The sequence below is a fragment of the Notolepis coatsorum genome, assembly GCF_963971535.1.
Source record: "Notolepis coatsorum genome assembly, contig: SCAFFOLD_119, whole genome shotgun sequence".
Classification (NCBI taxonomy): Eukaryota; Metazoa; Chordata; class Actinopteri; order Aulopiformes; family Paralepididae; genus Notolepis; species Notolepis coatsorum.
Window position 1 is genome coordinate 646,680 of NW_028173901.1, and position 17,718 is coordinate 664,397.

General features: G+C 46.5%; 1 protein-coding gene across 1 annotated transcript in view; it reads left to right on the top strand.

The window, feature by feature from the left end:
• LOC311247667 (attractin-like protein 1) overlaps window positions 1-14,381 on the top strand; it is a 122,000-nt gene extending 107,619 nt beyond the window's left edge. The window contains 2 exon segments of the mRNA XM_084338680.1: window positions 4,765-4,879; window positions 10,825-14,381. Of these exon segments, the coding sequence (XP_084194806.1) occupies window positions 4,765-4,879; window positions 10,825-10,949 (240 nt within the window). The 3' untranslated portion in view covers window positions 10,950-14,381.
• Window positions 14,382-17,718: the final 3,337 nt, after the last annotated feature.

A 17,718-nucleotide genomic window follows, 5' to 3' on the forward strand; every position in this document is an offset into this window, starting at 1 on the left:
AATTATATTTGTGTAAATATATGGTTATACGCCGACCATTAAGAAAATACATGTTAGTTTAGGAATAAGGGCAGGTAACTATATAACTATAAGATTTATTCTTCTTCCTGCTCCTTTTGTCCATGGAATGACTATTTATGATTTTTTAATGAAGAAACTATGATTGTATTATTCCATGTGGCAAATAAAAACTCTGACTGAACTGAACTCTCTCTCTCTTCCCCCCCCTCCCTCCTCTACCAGTGCAGACTTTGGTCTGACTGTCACTCAAAGTGCTTATGGGCGGAGCCAGGCCATAACAGCCTGATTTCTCGAGGCTGAAAAATGATGGTTTCGAGTACTTGATTAGAAATATAAAACAATGAATTTTTTGAAAAGAAATTACAAATGTCTTCAATAGACTAACAGGAATTGTGTAAAGTTGCCCAAATAGTGCTAGGAATAGCAGTGCATAACCCCTTTAAGTGTAGTGCGTGCTTAGCACCAGTCCTCACCCACCTCAGTGCACTTAAGTGTAGCGCGCTTAGCACCAGTCCTCACCCACCTCAGTGCACTTAAGTGTAGCGCGCGCTTAGCACCAGTCCTCACCCACCTCAGTGCACTTAAGTGTAGCGCGCGCTTAGCACCAGTCCTCACCCACCTCAGTGCACTTAAGTGTAGCGCGCGCTTAGCATCAGTCCTCACCCACCTCAGTGCACTTAAGTGTAGCGCGCGCTTAGCACCAGTCCTCACCCACCTCAGTGCACTTAAGTGTAGCGCGCGCTTAGCATCAGTCCTCACCCACCTCAGTGCACTTAAGTGTAGCGCGCGCTTAGCATCAGTCCTCACCCACCTCAGTGCACTTAAGTGTAGCGCGCGCTTAGCATCAGTCCTCACCCACCTCAGTGCACTTAAGTGTAGCGTGCTTAGCATCAGTCCTCACCCACCTGAGTGCACTTAAGTGTAGCGCGCGCTTAGCATCAGTCCTCACCCACCTCAGTTTGACTCAGAGGAGTTTGACTCGGAGGAGTTTGTCTCAGAGGAGTTTGTCTCAGAGGACTGTGCAAAAGAAACACATTCCTTTGTACACTTGTTACGGCAAATGAGAGCTCTAAATTCCTGAAAGGAAAATGGCCTTTCTTGTCCTGCTGAAGACAGATAATGAGCCTCTTGTCTCCCTCCTCTCTCCTCTCTCTCCTCCCTCCCTCCTCTCTCCTCCCTCCTCTCTCTCCTCCCCTCCTCTCCTCTCTCTCCTCCCTCCTTCCTCTCTCTCCTCCCTCCTCTCTCTCCTCCCCTCCCTCCTCTCTCTCCTCCCCTCCCTCCTCCTCCTCTCCCTCCCTCCTCTCCCTCCCTCCCCTCCCTCCTCCCCTCCTCTCTCTCCTCTCCTCCCCTCCCTCCTTTCTCTCCTCCCCTCCTCCTCTCCCTCCTCCTCTCCCCTCCTCCTCTCTCTCCTCCCCTCCTTCCTCTCTCTCCTCCCTCCTCTCTCTCCTCCCCTCCCTCCTCTCTCTCCTCCCCTCCTCTCCTCTCTCTCCTCCCTCCTTCCTCTCTCTCCTCCCTCCTCCCCTCCCTCCTCTCTCTCCTCCCCTCCCTCCTCTCCCTCCCTCCTCTCCCTCCCTCCCTCCCTCCTCCCCTCCTCTCTCTCCTCTCCTCCCCTCCCTCCTCTCTCTCCTCCCTCATCCTCTCCCTCCTCTCCCTCCCTCCTCTCCCTCCCTCCCCTCCCTCCTCCCCTCCTCTCTCTCCTCTCCTCCCCTCCCTCCTCTCTCTCCTCCCCTCCTCTCTCCCTCCTCCTCTCCCTCCTCCTCTCTCTCCTCCCCTCCTTCCTCTCTCTCTCCCTCCTCTCTCTCCTCCCCTCCCTCCTCTCTCTCCTCCCCTCCTCTCCTCTCTCTCCTCCCCTCCTTCCTCTCTCTCCTCCCTCCTCCCCTCCCTCCTCTCTCTCCTCCCTCCCTCCTCCCTCCTCTCCCTCCTCCTCTCCCTCCCTCCCCTCCCTCCTCCCCTCCTCTCTCTCCTCTCCTCCCCTCCCTCCTCTCTCTCCTCCCCTCATCCTCTCCCTCCTCCCCTCCGTCCCCTTCCTCCTCCTCTCCCTCCTCCTCTCCCTCCTCCTCTCTCTCCTCCCCTCCCTCCTCTCTCTCCTCACCCTCCCTCCTCTCTCTCCTCCCTCCCTCCTCCCCTTCCGCCTCCCCTCCCTCCTCTCGCTCCTTCCCTCCTCCTCTCCCTCCTCCCATCTCTCCTCCCTCTCCTCCCCTCCTCCCCTCCCTCCTCTCTCTCCTTCCCTCCCTCCTCTCTCTCCTCTCCCTCCTCTCCCTCCTCCCCTCTCTCCTCCCTCCTCTCTCTCCTCCCCTCCTCTCCTCCCTCCTCCCCTCCCTCCCCTCCCTCCTCTCTCTCCTCCCCTCCTCTCTCTCCTCCCTCCTCTCTCTCCTCCCCTCCCTCCTCTCTCTCCTCCCATCCCTCCTCCCCTCCTCTCTCTCCTCTCCTCCCGACCCTCGTAGCTCCCAGTACCAGGAAGCACCACAAATATGTTCATTTTGTATTTGATTATCCACCTATCAGCTCCCCCTTCCTACCTTAATACTGTTACCGCTCTGCGCTCACTGAGCCCAGTCCCACAGCTCTGTAATGATGATGATGTCACAGCTCTGTAATGATGATTGTCACAGCTCTGTAATGATGATGATGTCACGCTTCATCAGAGCCACAAGTACAACCAGAGCCTCTGTGGAAACAGCTACGTGTCAATCGGCACATTCTCCACCCCGCTTCTCCCTTTCTTTAACACATTGTTTAGACTGCCTCCATATACATATACTATACATGTACATATACAGTACATATATACATATACCTTACATATACAGTACATATATACTAGGGCTGACCCCTATTAGTTGACTGCCAACCTCTTAGTCGAATGCAAAAAAATAATTAGAATTTATTTTTATTTTTATTAAAAAAAATATATGTATCATTCTTTCCAAAAGAAAAGAGGCCTAGAAGCGTGGCTAAGAGGATTTCACCATCTAATAAACACACTAGACTAGACAAATATCAAGATGTATCCATCAGTGGACCAATTGCATGCTTTTGCAGAGGACAAGAAGCCTTCAGTCTATGGAAGCAAATGAGTGCCAGAAGTATTTGAATTTAATCAGACACCGCATTTATAGCATTGAAAATAATAACTTTGAAAACATGTATCTGAATTTGAAAACATGTATCTGAATTTTTTCAGACACCGCATTTTTGTATCTGAATTATTATTACACCGAATTTATAGCATTGCAAATAAATACTTTGAAAATCATGTATCTGAATTTCTTTGCTCCTAATTTACCTATGCGAAATAAAAATGCAGTGTTAATAAAACAATTCGAATGCATAATAAAATAAAATTCGACGTCAAAAAAAAAATTCGATGCATAATTGCGGTGTATATAATTCGATGTCAAAAATTCGATGCATAATTGCGGTGTATGGAATTCGATGTCAAAAAACCAACATCCGGGTATACAGCTGCAGAACCACAGAACCACCACATCAGCAGCAGGCTGAGGCCCCTCGCTTCCATTGGCTGATTTGGGTCACGTGATTTGGGTCACGTGACCGTCCCACCCAATGGCTGAATTGGATGTCTGACTGAAGCCTCCTGTCTGACTGAAGCCTCCTGTCTGACTGAAGGGGAACATATGAAAGCCGCCCTAATTCCCTCTCATGAAGGTTAATTGGTGGCAGCTGGTGTCATTTAGGCCATTTTAACATATCTTGGGGTTATTACAAAGAGGACACTGAAGCCTCTAGCTGTCGCACTCTCTCTCTCTCTCTCCTCTCTCTCTCTCTCTCTCTCTCTCTCTCTCTCTCTCTCTCTCTCTCTCTCTCTCTCTCTCTGTCTCTCTCTCTCTCTCTCTCTGTCTGCCTGTCTGTCTGTCTGTCTGTCTGTCTGTCTGTCTGTCTGTCTCTCTCTCTCTCTCTCTCTCTCTGTCTCTCTCTCTCTCTCTCTGTCTGTCTGTCTGCCTGTCTGTCTGTCTGTCTGTCTGTCTGTCTGTCTGTCTGTCTGTCTGTCTGTGTCTCTCTCTCTCTCTCTCTCTCTCTCTCTCTCTCTCTCTCTCTCTCTCTCTCTCTCTCAATTCAATTCAATTCAAATGGGCTTTATTGACATGGGAAACATAACAAAACAAAGCCAAACAAAACAAAACAATCAAACAGAGAAAACAAAAGAAATCAGTACATTACAGAAGGAATTTCTTGTACAGTCTTTATGGTGGTTTTTCGGTCTGTGATGGAAAGTGATTGTTAAATAACATTATATTTATTTTTATCTTTATATAATTTTTTTTTTAAGTAAATCAAATAAAAAAAAAAATCTTCTTCTCGCGAGGCCCCGTGCAGTTGCACTGCTTGCACGCCCTAGCGGAGGCCCTGCTCTTAATGGTTAAGAGTCCGACACAAGACCCCTCCGCTCTCCATCCTCTGGCCGCCTCAGACTCACTCTGGGAGGGTCATCAACGGGGCTATTCTTGGTCCTCGCTCCACAGTCAGGACAGCTGAAACCCCCCAAAACATTTAAAACACTAACCTTCTTACTGTCTTCTACCATCATGCACTCTCTTCCTACTAACATGTCTCTACCGCTCTGCACTCAACACTGCAGCACCCAGGGTTCAACACTTTGATGAACATTGTTACTCAGCTGTAAGAGTCGTGCCCTTCCTTCCTGCTGACTTGGATCAAAGCGTTCAGCTAAATGACCAACTGTAAATGAACACACTTAAGAACCAGAATGTTCTTCCTCAGGGCCCGCCCAAGCCCATCGCCATGGAGCCGTGTTCTGGAGGCCGAGCGGCGGTGCTGACGGTGCTGCTGTGCCTGCCCTCCGGACCCACGGGCCTGCCACCCCCAGGACAGTCTGGTAAGGGTTGGGGTTAAAGGTTAAAGGTTAGGGTTAGGACACACATCTTCTATTACTTATTTAACCAGGTAAGGTTAGAGAACCAGCTTTCATTTGCAATAACAAGCTTGTACATGGACTGCTTTTATATAACAGCTTTTATCCAAAGCACTTTAGTGTAGTATAGACATATTATTAGCATGATAGGTAGTAGTATAGGTATAGTAGCATAGTAGTATAGACATATTATTAGCATGATAGGTAGTAGTATAGGTATAGTAGAATAGTAGTATAGACATATTAGCATAATATGTAGTAGTATAAACATAGTAGCATAGTAGTAATAATACTAATGTACATGCATGAGTCTGGTCTCCTTTGAAAGGTAACATTCTGTGATCATACAACAATCATAAGTGATGAGATAGTCAAACAGGTGAAACAAGCTAAGTTACAATCATAAAACACAAAATTGTTACAAATCTTAATTTCAACTTCAGGTGGAATCTCCTTTGGGGTGGAATTCCGCTTTAAGGCGAGACACCCCAGGTGAATAGGCAAATGTACTTTTTTTTTGTTGATTTTGAGATTTTGTTATATTTTGCTTCCTAAACATGTCTTCTATGAAACTAGTGACAATAAAACGTCAATAATCCAATCCAACTTTCCAAATAACACACATTTAGTTGTTTATTTTACTTCATTTTGCCTTATTGCATTCATAAATGTGCACATATTTAATGGGGAAGTGCCTCATTTGCATATATAAACATAAAATTCAGAAAACTTGCAATATATTTTTTCTTAGTTTATATGTACATAAACTGTTTCATAGTGATATCTATTCAAATATTGTTTTGCCTATTTGGGGGTATTACACTGTACGTACACTGTTACTACACTGTTTGTAGCCTGTGTGTAGTTCTGTTCAGTTCAATAACATCATTATTATTATTATTCAGTTATCGGGCATGTGTTTAGGTTGTCAATTACTAATGGTTTGATTAGGTATTGTGTTTGTAAATGGCTGTTTCAAAAAGAATTTATGGCATTTTACAATACAGAACTTTGAAGGCGTTTTCCCAAAAATTAGTTTTTATGTTTTTCTTACACACTTGGGTATAAATCTACCATTCCATAGCACCCTATATATACCCTGCATCTTTCTCCAGAGGGGTTTGTTGATATATCATTCATAGCCTGATTTATAGTACATTTAGACCAAAAAACATGGCGACATTTTTTTTTTTTATGACTGTAGTCAGCATTTCCTGATTCATGGGATGATAAAAAGACATATCCACAATCCCTTCTGTAAAAAGTTCACTGTGTTATGTGTCAACGTAATGAAACCATTAAAAAAAATCTGGCATCATCCAATGTTGGTATTTATACCCAAACGTCATATGCAAATCAGTGCATATTTAATGAGGTAACGCATATTTTGCATATATAAACATAAGATCTCAGAAAACTTGCAATACATTTTTTCTAAGTTGTTATGTACATAACAAACTGGGAATGTTTCATATTGATATCTATTCAAATATTTTGTTTGCCTATTCACCTGCGGTGTCTCACCTTAAACCGTGTAACGTGTGACAACCTCACGCAGCACGTGAGCTTCACCCCCAAACAAGTGGACTGAGGTCTTTAGAGACACGATCATCATGAGTCTCCTGAACCAAACAAGTGGACTGAGGTCGTCTTTAGAGACACGATCATAATGAGTCTCCTGAACCAAACAAGTGGACTGAGGTCGTCTTTAGAGACACGATCATAATGAGTCTCCTGAACCAAACAAGTGGACTGAGGTCGGGCCGTCGTCTTCAGAGACACGATCATCATGAGTCTCCTGAACCAAACAAGTGGACTGAGGTCGTCTTTAGAGACACGATCATAATGAGTCTCTGAACCAAACAAGTGGACTGAGGTCGGCCCGTCGTCTTTAGAGACACGATCATAATGAGTCTCCTGAACCAAACAAGTGGACTGAGGTCGTCTTTAGAGACACGATCATAATGAGTCTCTGAACCAAACAAGTGGACTGAGGTCTGTCGTCTTTAGAGACACGATCATAATGAGTCTCCTGAACCAAACAAGTGGACTGAGGTCGGGCCGTCGTCTGTAGAGACACGATCATAATGAGTCTCCTGAACCAAACAAGTGGACTGAGGTCGGGCCGTCGTCTTTAGAGACACGATCATAATGAGTCTCCTGAACCAAACAAGTGGACTGAGGTCGGGCCGTCGTCTTTAGAGACACGATCATCATGAGTCTCCTGAACCAAACAAGTGGACTGAGGTCGGGCTGTCGTCTTTAGAGACACGATCATCATGAGTCTCCTGAACCAAACAAGTGGACTGAGGTCGGGCCGTCGTCTTTAGAGACACGATCATCATGAGTCTCCTGAACCAAACAAGTGGACTGAGGTCGGGCCGTCGTCTTTAGAGACACGATCATAATGAGTCTCCTGAACCAAACAAGTGGACTGAGGTCGTCTTTAGAGACACGATCATAATGAGTCTCCTGAACCAAACAAGTGGACTGAGGTCGTCGTCTTTAGAGACACGATCATAATGAGTCTCCTGAACCAAACAAGTGGACTGAGGTCGGGCCGTCGTCTTTAGAGACACGATCATCATGAGTCTCCTGAACCAAACAAGTGGACTGAGGTCTGTCGTCTTTAGAGACACGATCATAATGAGTCTCCTGAACCAAACAAGTGGACTGAGGTCGTCTTTAGAGACACGATCATCATGAGTCTCCTGAACCAAACAAGTGGACTGAGGTCTTTAGAGACACGATCATCATGAGTCTCCTGAACCAAACAAGTGGACTGAGGTCTGTCGTCTTTAGAGACACGATCATCATGAGTCTCCTGAACCAAACAAGTGGACTGAGGTCGTCTTTAGAGACACGATCATAATGAGTCTCCTGAACCAAACAAGTGGACTGAGGTCGGCCTGTCGTCTGTAGAGACACGATCATAATGAGTCTCCTGAACCAAACAAGTGGACTGAGGTCTGTCGTCTTTAGAGACACGATCATCATGAGTCTCCTGAACCAAACAAGTGGACTGAGGTCGGGCCGTCGTCTTTAGAGACACGATCATCATGAGTCTCCTGAACCAAACAAGTGGACTGAGGTCGGTCGTCGTCTTTAGAGACACGATCATAATGAGTCTCCTGAACCAAACAAGTGGACTGAGGTCGGGCCGTCGTCTTTAGAGACACGATCATCATGAGTCTCCTGAACCAAACAAGTGGACTGAGGTCGGGCCGTCGTCTCTAGAGACACGATCATCATGAGTCTCCTGAACCAAACAAGTGGACTGAGGTCGGGCCGTCGTCTTTAGAGACACGATCATAATGAGTCTCCTGAACCAAACAAGTGGACTGAGGTCGGGCCGTCGTCTTTAGAGACACGATCATAATGAGTCTCCTGAACCAAACAAGTGGACTGAGGTCTGTCGTCTTTAGAGACACGATCATAATGAGTCTCCTGAACCAAACAAGTGGACTGAGGTCTGTCGTCTTTAGAGACACGATCATAATGAGTCTCCTGAACCAAACAAGTGGACTGAGGTCGTCTTTAGATACACGATCATCATGAGTCTCCTGAACCAAACAAGTGGACTGAGGTCTGTCGTCTTTAGAGACACGATCATCATGAGTCTCCTGAACCAAACAAGTGGACTGAGGTCGTCTTTAGAGACACGATCATCATGAGTCTCCTGAACCAAACAAGTGGACTGAGGTCTGTCGTCTTTAGAGACACGATCATCATGAGTCTCCTGAACCAAACAAGTGGACTGAGGTCTGTCGTCTTTAGAGACACGATCATCATGAGTCTCCTGAACCAAACAAGTGGACTGAGGTCTGTCGTCTTTAGAGACACGATCATCATGAGTCTCCTGAACCAAACAAGTGGACTGAGGTCTGTCGTCTTTAGAGACACGATCATCATGAGTCTCCTGAACCAAACAAGTGGACTGAGGTCTGTCGTCTTTAGAGACACGATCATCATGAGTCTCCTGAACCAAACAAGTGGACTGAGGTCGGGCCGTCGTCTTTAGAGACACGATCATCATGAGTCTCCTGAACCAAACAAGTGGACTGAGGTCGTCTTTAGAGACACGATCATCATGAGTCTCCTGAACCAAACAAGTGGACTGAGGTCTGTCGTCTTTAGAGACACGATCATAATGAGTCTCCTGAACCAAACAAGTGGACTGAGGTCGGGCCGTCGTCTTTAGAGACACGATCATAATGAGTCTCCTGAACCAAACAAGTGGACTGAGGTCGGGCCGTCGTCTTTAGAGACACGATCATCATGAGTCTCCTGAACCAAACAAGTGGACTGAGGTCGGGTCGTCGTCTTTAGAGACACGATCATCATGAGTCTCCTGAACCAAACAAGTGGACTGAGGTCGTCGTCTTTAGAGACACGATTATAATGAGTCTCCTGAACCAAACAAGTGGACTGAGGTCGGGCCGTCGTCTTTAGAGACACGATCATAATGAGTCTCCTGAACCAAACAAGTGGACTGAGGTCGGGTCGTCGTCTTTAGAGACACGATCATCATGAGTCTCCTGAACCAAACAAGTGGACTGAGGTCTGTCGTCTTTAGAGACACGATCATCATGAGTCTCCTGAACCAAACAAGTGGACTGAGGTCGGGCCGTCGTCTTTAGAGACACGATCATAATGAGTCTCCTGAACCAAACAAGTGGACTGAGGTCTGTCGTCTTTAGAGACACGATCATCATGAGTCTCCTGAACCAAACAAGTGGACTGAGGTCTGTCGTCTTTAGAGACACGATCATCATGAGTCTCCTGAACCAAACCAGTGGACTGAGGTCTTTAGAGACACGATCATAATGAGAATTATGATAGAATAGAATAGAATAGATCTTTATTTGTCATTGTTGGTACAACGAAATTTTTTTAGGAACATCACCACTGGCATACAAATATGAGATATAGCATGTGCAAAATAATAATGTCAATAATAATAGTAATATAGTAATAAAGTATCAATGTCCCAATGTCCTCAATATAACATACCATCATTGTCCCAAGTGCATTTAGTGCTAGTGCAAAATAAGTTAATAAATATAAATATTTCAGTCCAGTGAGTTGATGGAAGGAGGGGCGGGGGGGGGGGGGGGGGGGCGTTGACTTGCAAAGGATGAAATATTGTATAGTGCAGCAATGCAAGTCCGGTTCACAGTTATTGTTGCAATGTGGGAGTGGGAGTTATGTCACCGGGGGTGGGATGCGGGGGGGGGGCAAGTTGATGTTCGTCGTTGAGCATCCTGACAGCCCGTGGGTAGAGGCTGTTGGTCAGTCTGCTGGTTCCGGACTGGATGGATCTGTACCTTCGACCAGAGGGCAGCAGAGACATGATCACAATGAGTCTCCTGGACCATTTAAAACCAAGCATGAGTCCATCAGAGCTTCCGATGCGGCGGTGTGGTGAATCTTCCGTAACCATCCGCAGATTCCCGGAGGTATTATGCGGTGTGCACACACACACACACATACTGCACACACACACACACACAAGAGAGAGTGAAAGTACCCTCCCCTACGATTCAAGTGTAGTTCTTTAGAGAGCAAGAGAAATTATACAAGTTAACAATAATTAACCCATTTACAAGTTGTATTACATTTAGCAAATAAGGAAACAGATAGAGAACATTTCAAAGCATGATAAATTGCGAATATCGAATTTTTTGACCTAATTCTGAATCGCGCAACATTTTCGGCATTTATGAAAAATCCTCCCCGCCGAGATGAGGCCTTTTGTTCTCCTGCTCATGGAGCTCCGGCCTCAGAGGGTTAAAGAGCTCTCAGAAACATGCTGTTAAAGACACGTTCATCTTGGTTTATATTGTTTTAATGATCTTGTTTCTTGCTCTTCTGGACAGTATGTCTCACACTGGTCTCTCTCCTTGCAGGAATAGTCATCGCCTGTGCTCTGATAGACATGTCTCAGCAGAAAGCCATGGACTTCAAAGAGAAGTCTCAGGGTTTGAAGAACCGCAAGGCCCACCCACCTGCTCACCAAGGAACCTGTGTGTGAAGCCAACACCTGCCCCCCCTCCCCTGGTCCCATACCCTGCCCCCCGGGCCCGTTACCATGCCCCTTCCCCTCCCATCCCCTGGTCCTACTCCCCTCCCATCCCCTGCTCCCACTCCCCTCCCATCCCCTGGTCCCATACCCCCTCCCCTCTCCCAGTCCCATAACATCCCCTGCCCCTTTCTATTGGTCAAGCAGGTCCCGACCTGGAAACTTCTCCAAGCGGTCAACGATTCTGGTTCCTGCCCACTGATCAGCTCCTTGTCCCAAGAGCCTCTCTTAACACCCACCTCCCCAACCTTATTTTGCGCACAACAACCACCGGTTAAGTCATCATCATTCCTTCTTGAACCTCCCCCACTCCATCAAACCCCGGGTGGTCAGCTACGAGAGGAAGGAACTCGGTTACGAGAGGAACTCTGCTACGAGAGGAAGGAGCTCGGTTACGAGAGGAACTCTGCTACGAGAGGAAGGAACTCGGTTACGAGAGGAACTCTGCTACGAGAGGAAGGAACTCTGCTACGAGAGGAAGGAACTCTGCTACGGTAGGAAGGAACTCTGCTACGAGAGGAACTCGGCTACGAGAGGAACTCGGTGACGAGAGGAACTCTGCTACGAGAGGAAGGAACTCTGCTACGAGAGGAAGGAACTCGGTTACGAGAGGAACTCTGTTACGAGAGGAACTCTGCTACGAGAGGAACTCGGCTACGAGAGGAAGGAACTCAGCAACGAGAGGAACTCTGCTATGAGAGGAACTCTGCTATGAGAGGAACTCTGCTACGAGAGGAACTCTGCGCTCGATGGCGACCGTGCTTCTTCACTAGCTTAGTGGTGGGCTTCAGAACAGACTGGAAGAACCCGCAAACCCTAAGCTTCTAAGGTGAACACCTTTGGTGAAACTCAACCGCTCAGAACGAGGGAAAAGCAATAGAGTCTGAGAGAGAGAGAGAGAGAGAGAGTTCAGAGCAAAGCCCAATAAACGTACCAAGTCATGTCCAGCACACGCACGGTAGACTGCTGTGTTGGAGATGCAACTGAAGAGGGAAGACGTAGATATCAAGAAACGCTGTCCATGTTTTTGTTCTTGTCTTACTGTCTGCTTGCCAACTAGTGCTGTTCTATGGCGCTAAAGCCTTTAGTTCTTACCACAAGCCTGAATCTTAAACTTTTGGCTTTTGCTGCATAAACTGAATCGATTCTGCCTTTATTTTATTTTCTCTTTTCGCCGGGGAGAGCGAGGTGTTCGGTTAAGGACCCTTTCTACAAACTCGCGACCACGTGAAAGTGTTCTGAGGCGGTCGCCTCTTTTCTTGGTCAGGCCTCGCCGTCGCCACTGAGGTCCTTCCCACGCGCTTACTGTACTGTACATGCGGTCCGCCCAGCGCAAGCTAAAGTCTGTATTTTCCAGTACACGTATATGAACGACGCATAGAGCAGCAACTGCAATCAGTGTGTGTGTGTGTGTGTGTGTGTGTGTGCGTGTGTGTGTGCGTGTGTGTGTGTGTGCGTGCGCAAGGACAGTAAATTAGAGGGGGCAGGAATAAAAGGTCATCAGTCATTTTACCTTTGTATGTAGCGAGGCTTTCTGAAGTTAAAATAGGGAAACAGGCATTTTTATTAGTTGAATGGAGAAGCGTCAGAAACATAATAATCCAGGGCTCGTCTGTGATCACATTGGACGCCTCTTTAAACCACCTGCGACTTGTTTTCTATGGTTTCCAACGGTTTCGTCACGACAAGCGCGTCTCCTCCAAACGACATGCCTCGCTTTTTGAAGCAAGGCCTTTTCGGGCGCTCTCTGTTTAAAAGGTTTCAACTTTAGCCGCAGAGCGGACCGACGTCAACGTCACCTTCCTGTCGACGGACCAATCAAATCAATCGAGGGGAGGGATTACAAGAACTGAGGTATCTGAAGAGATATCGACAGCAAAACAGACCAATCGATAACGGAGAAGCACATTTTGGCATTTTCCAACGAACCTTGTTTATACAACCAGGTCATATCTTTACAACCAAGATATGAACAGCAACGTCTGGAATGAATTATGTAACGTTAGCTGAGGTAGCAACAGTAATGTATGTAACGTTAGCTGAGGTAGCAACAGTAATGTATGTAACGTTAGCTGAGGTAGCAACAGTAATGTATGTAACGTTAGCTGAGGTAGCAACAGTAAAGTATGTAACGTTAGCTGAGGTAGCAACAGTAATGTATGTAACGTTAGCTGAGGTAGCAACAGTAATGTATGTAACATTAGCTGAGGTAGCAACAGTAATTACTAGGGATGCACCGAAATTTCGGTGGCCGAAAATGGCCAAAAATGGCCTTTCGGCTTTCGGCCGAAAGAGTTTTTTCACCGAAAATATGGCACCGAAACAGAAACAACCTGTAACCTAACGCGTGTTGTTGTGATGATGTCGCGCTGTCGGGAGTCGCGCTGTTTCTATGTAAACTCTGCGCGCAACGCGTCCAATAAATGCGTCTTTAACATGCTTTTATATCCTTATTTACTATATGCCCGTCGCGGTTAATCACTGAGTGATCTAATATGCATATTATTCAGAGCGAGAGGGGGGGGGGATTGTGTTTCTCACATTGACGCTGTCTGTCTGTCGCGCGTCTACTGTGCCGAGTCAAGCGAGCACATTCAGCTGGGGACTAGAAAGGTGTGCTCAGTAGAGCACATCTATGTCCGCTGCGCAGCCAGAGAAAAGATGGAATTAATGTACTGTATGCATTCAGAAGTGCTGAATAAATGTTTTATGGACCCATAATAGTGATTATTTATTATTTAAGTTAAGTTTTGCCATAATCATATATTTTTCCATAATCATAATGTTCCACAACATTGGTAAAAAAAATTCTATTCTATGAATCATTTTCGGCCTTTCGGCTTTCGGTTTTCGGCCAACTGTTTCCTATTTTCGGTATCGGTTTCGGCCAAGAATTTCCCATTCGGTGCATCCCTAATAATCACTTGTATCGCTTGTTGCTTCCCGTGGATTTTAGACTCTCTCTGTTCACCACCGCGCCTCGCGCTGAGCGTCCCATGTGATCGCAGCCTCGATGTTAAGTTACACGCAGGACTCCAGAGGGAACTAAGAGACGCATTGTTTGTTTTTTTAATAGTGATCCGGTACAGATTCATCACCGCTCATATCAACCAACCTTAGACTTTTGAGCTTGTTGGGAAAGGGTGTGTGTGTGTGTGTGTGTGTGTGTGTGTGTGTGTGTGTGTGTGTGTGTCTGTGTGTGTGTCTGTGTGTGTCTGTGTGTGTCTGTGTGTGTCTGTGTGTGTGCTCACAAAGGGTTTTTCCCTTCTATCTTCTATCTGTTTCTCCTTTTTTTATAGTCGTCTACAGACCCTGTAACCCTAACCCTCTACAGACAATTGACAGACAATTTTGTTTTGTGTTTTTATGAGTTCAGAGGAGGAGAAGGAGAAGGAGGGGGGAGGGGGAGAAGGAGGGGGGATGAGGAGAAGGAGAAGGGGGGGGAGGGGGAGAAGGAGGGGGGAGGAGGAGAAGGAGGGGATTCTAACTAATGCCTGTTATTATGGTTTAACATCCAGAGACTGTTGATCTCTTAGGAGGTCGTTCCTCCTGACCTCCTGCTGACCTCTTGACCTCCTGCTGACCTCCTCATCAGAACACTAACTTGGGAGAGCGCTCCCGGATCCAGAGTTGTTACAACGTCAAGTTTTTTATTTTTAAGAAACAATGTGAATCTCTTTGTCTTCTCTGCTGTTCTTATGTGCTTCTGTTCGTTTTCCTCACATTATTGTTTTTTATTATTATTATTCCGAAACGGTAAAGACAGGAGATTATCATTTATTTTTAGGCCTTGGCACCTGTTACTATTATATCTATTATGATTACAAAATAAAATAAAAGATAAAAAAAATATATATTAAAAAAAACGCAAGTCTTTTACTACATTATGTGAAAAAGAGCATTTCTGTATAATTTTTGTTTTGGTATTTAATGGATTCCTGTGTAATTGCACATTTAACTTGACATTTATCAGTGACTTATACATTTGATGTCACATTGTTACAGTTTGTAACATTGTGACTCTGGTTTCATCTTCACAGACCACACGGGCATTCTCTCTGTTCAGTGGTCATTATGATGTCATCGTGATGTCATCGTGATGTCATCGTGCTATGACATCTATTGTGTATTTTAGTTCTTTTTACATTGTTGTTTTTACAGTAATGGTATAACAGTGTTATTACACAGGGATCAGTCACTCACTGTAACATGATGGAGAAAAGAATAACACTTTGAGAATAGATAATATTATCAGTAATATCTTCAGTGTATTTTAAACATGGACACCATGCCAGAAAAATAAAAAAAATAAAAAACACTTGAATATCATTTGACTATTTTTGATGACCATTAAAAAAACACAATGACATGTCAGTCTGTTCTGGATGTTCTGGACCTGGTACCAGTCAGTCTGTTCTGGACCCGGTACCAGTACATTTATATAGTTATTTTATCCAAAGAGCTTTACAATTTGTTCCTCACATTTGACCCGTTCATTCACACCGACAGCAGAGGCAGCCATGCAAGGAGCCAATTAGGGAGCGATTAAGGGGTTAAAGTGTCTTGCTCAAGGAATGAAAGTAGAGGTGTAACGATGCGACCTCACAACGATTAATTTCGATTACGATTATTCAGGCAACGATTCAATGCATCATGAAATCTCTTCATTTGACCACGATTCGATTCATTTTCTATCAGTTAATTCCCCAAACATTTTTGAATACACAAATGTGGCTGCAGGGGGAACTGATTCACTCAGCATGAATGGACTATAGGTCAATAAAAACAACACACACAAAAAAACATTAAAAAAAATAATTAAAAGTATTTTGATTACTTTCGATTATAATCGATTCTAACATTTTCAAATCGATGCAGTTGAATCGTCACATTAGAATCGATGCATTTCGATTAATCTATGCATCATTACACCCCTAAATGAAAGGGAATCCTTTTACCCTTTTTTTTTACAAACATTACATTTTCTTGAATTTGGATACAAAATTTTCTTTTGTATTATGATGAGTTATTTATTTAGTTTTTAACCTACTCAAAGAAGCTAATATTTCATAAAGGATTAGCAGATTTTGGATGTTAGAACACTTTGGATTAAGTAAATGTTTCTGTTTCAATGTGATGAATAACTAAATAGTTGGCAATTTACTCAAGTCAAGTCAAATGTAATTATGAAGCACGTTTCATATGCGGAGGCTGTGCTGTAACCCTGACCCAGTGTTTATTGGTTCATTACATGGAAGTGGGAAAAGGCTTTTAATTTGATATTTCTGAAACGTAAAGAGTTCTACCTTGGTAGTGAAAGAGTCCACCTCACGTGCCGGAACAAACGATAACCCTTTAGAAAGGACATTGTGGTGCGAGTCACTCAATTGTACATCTGAAATGTTAACAATGTTAGAAATGGTGCTTATCTCCGGGACCGATGAACATTTCTTTCTCTTCCTCCTCCTCGTCTTCCTCATATGGCCCCTCTCACCGGCCGTGGTGGAAGAGGGCCGTCCGGAACATTCGACTGGCTGCGGAGGGAGTACTTCAGAGACATCTCTTGCACGGGTGCCTCATCCGAGCTCAGCGCTGAAGAAGAAGAATCGGGGCCGGTCTCTGGGCTGCCAGGTCGGCCTGCGGGGGTGGGGGTGGTGAAGCCAGGGAGGCACCATGTGTGGAGTGGGGGTGGTGAAGCCAGGGAGGCACCATGTGTGGAGTGGGGGTGGTGAAGCCAGGGAGGCACCATGTGTGGAGTGGGGGTGGTGAAGCCAGGGAGGCACCATGTGTGGAGTGGGGGTGGTGAAGCCAGGGAGGCACCATGTGTGGAGTGGGGGTGGTGAAGCCAGGGAGGCACCATGTGTGGAGTGGGGGTGGTGAAGCCAGGGAGGCACCATGTGTGGAGTGGGGGTGGTGAAGCCAGGGAGGCACCATGTGTGGAGTGGGGGTGGTGAAGCCAGGGAGGCACCATGTGTGGAGTGGGGGTGGTGAAGCCAGGGAGGCACCATGTGTGGAGTGGGGGTGGTGAAGCCAGGGAGGCACCATGTGTGGAGTGGGGGTGGTGAAGCCAGGGAGGCACCATGTGTGGAGTGGGGGTGGTGAAGCCAGGGAGGCACCATGTGTGGAGTGGGGGTGGTGAAGCCAGGGAGGCACCATGTGTGGAGTGGGGGTGGTGAAGCCAGGGAGGCACCATGTGTGGAGTGGGGCTGGTGAAGCCAGGGAGGCACCATGTGTGGAGTGGGGGTGGTGAAGCCAGGGAGGCACCATGTGTGGAGTGGGGGTGGTGAAGCCAGGGAGGCACCATGTGTGGAGTGGGGGTGGTGAAGCCAGGGAGGCACCATGTGTGGAGTGGGGCTGGTGAAGCCAGGGAGGCACCATGTGTGGAGTGGGGGTGGTGAAGCCAGGGAGGCACCATGTGTGGAGTGGGGGTGGTGAAGCCAGGGAGGCACCATGTGTGGAGTGGGGGTGGTGAAGCCAGGGAGGCACCATGTGTGGAGTGGGGCTGGTGAAGCCAGGGAGGCACCATGTGTGGAGTGGGGGTGGTGAAGCCAGGGAGGCACCATGTGTGGAGTGGGGGTGGTGAAGCCAGGGAGGCACCATGTGTGGAGTGGGGCTGGTGAAGCCAGGGAGGCACCATGTGTGGAGTGGGGGTGGTGAAGCCAGGGAGGCACCATGTGTGGAGTGGGGGTGGTGAAGCCAGGGAGGCACCATGTGTGGAGTG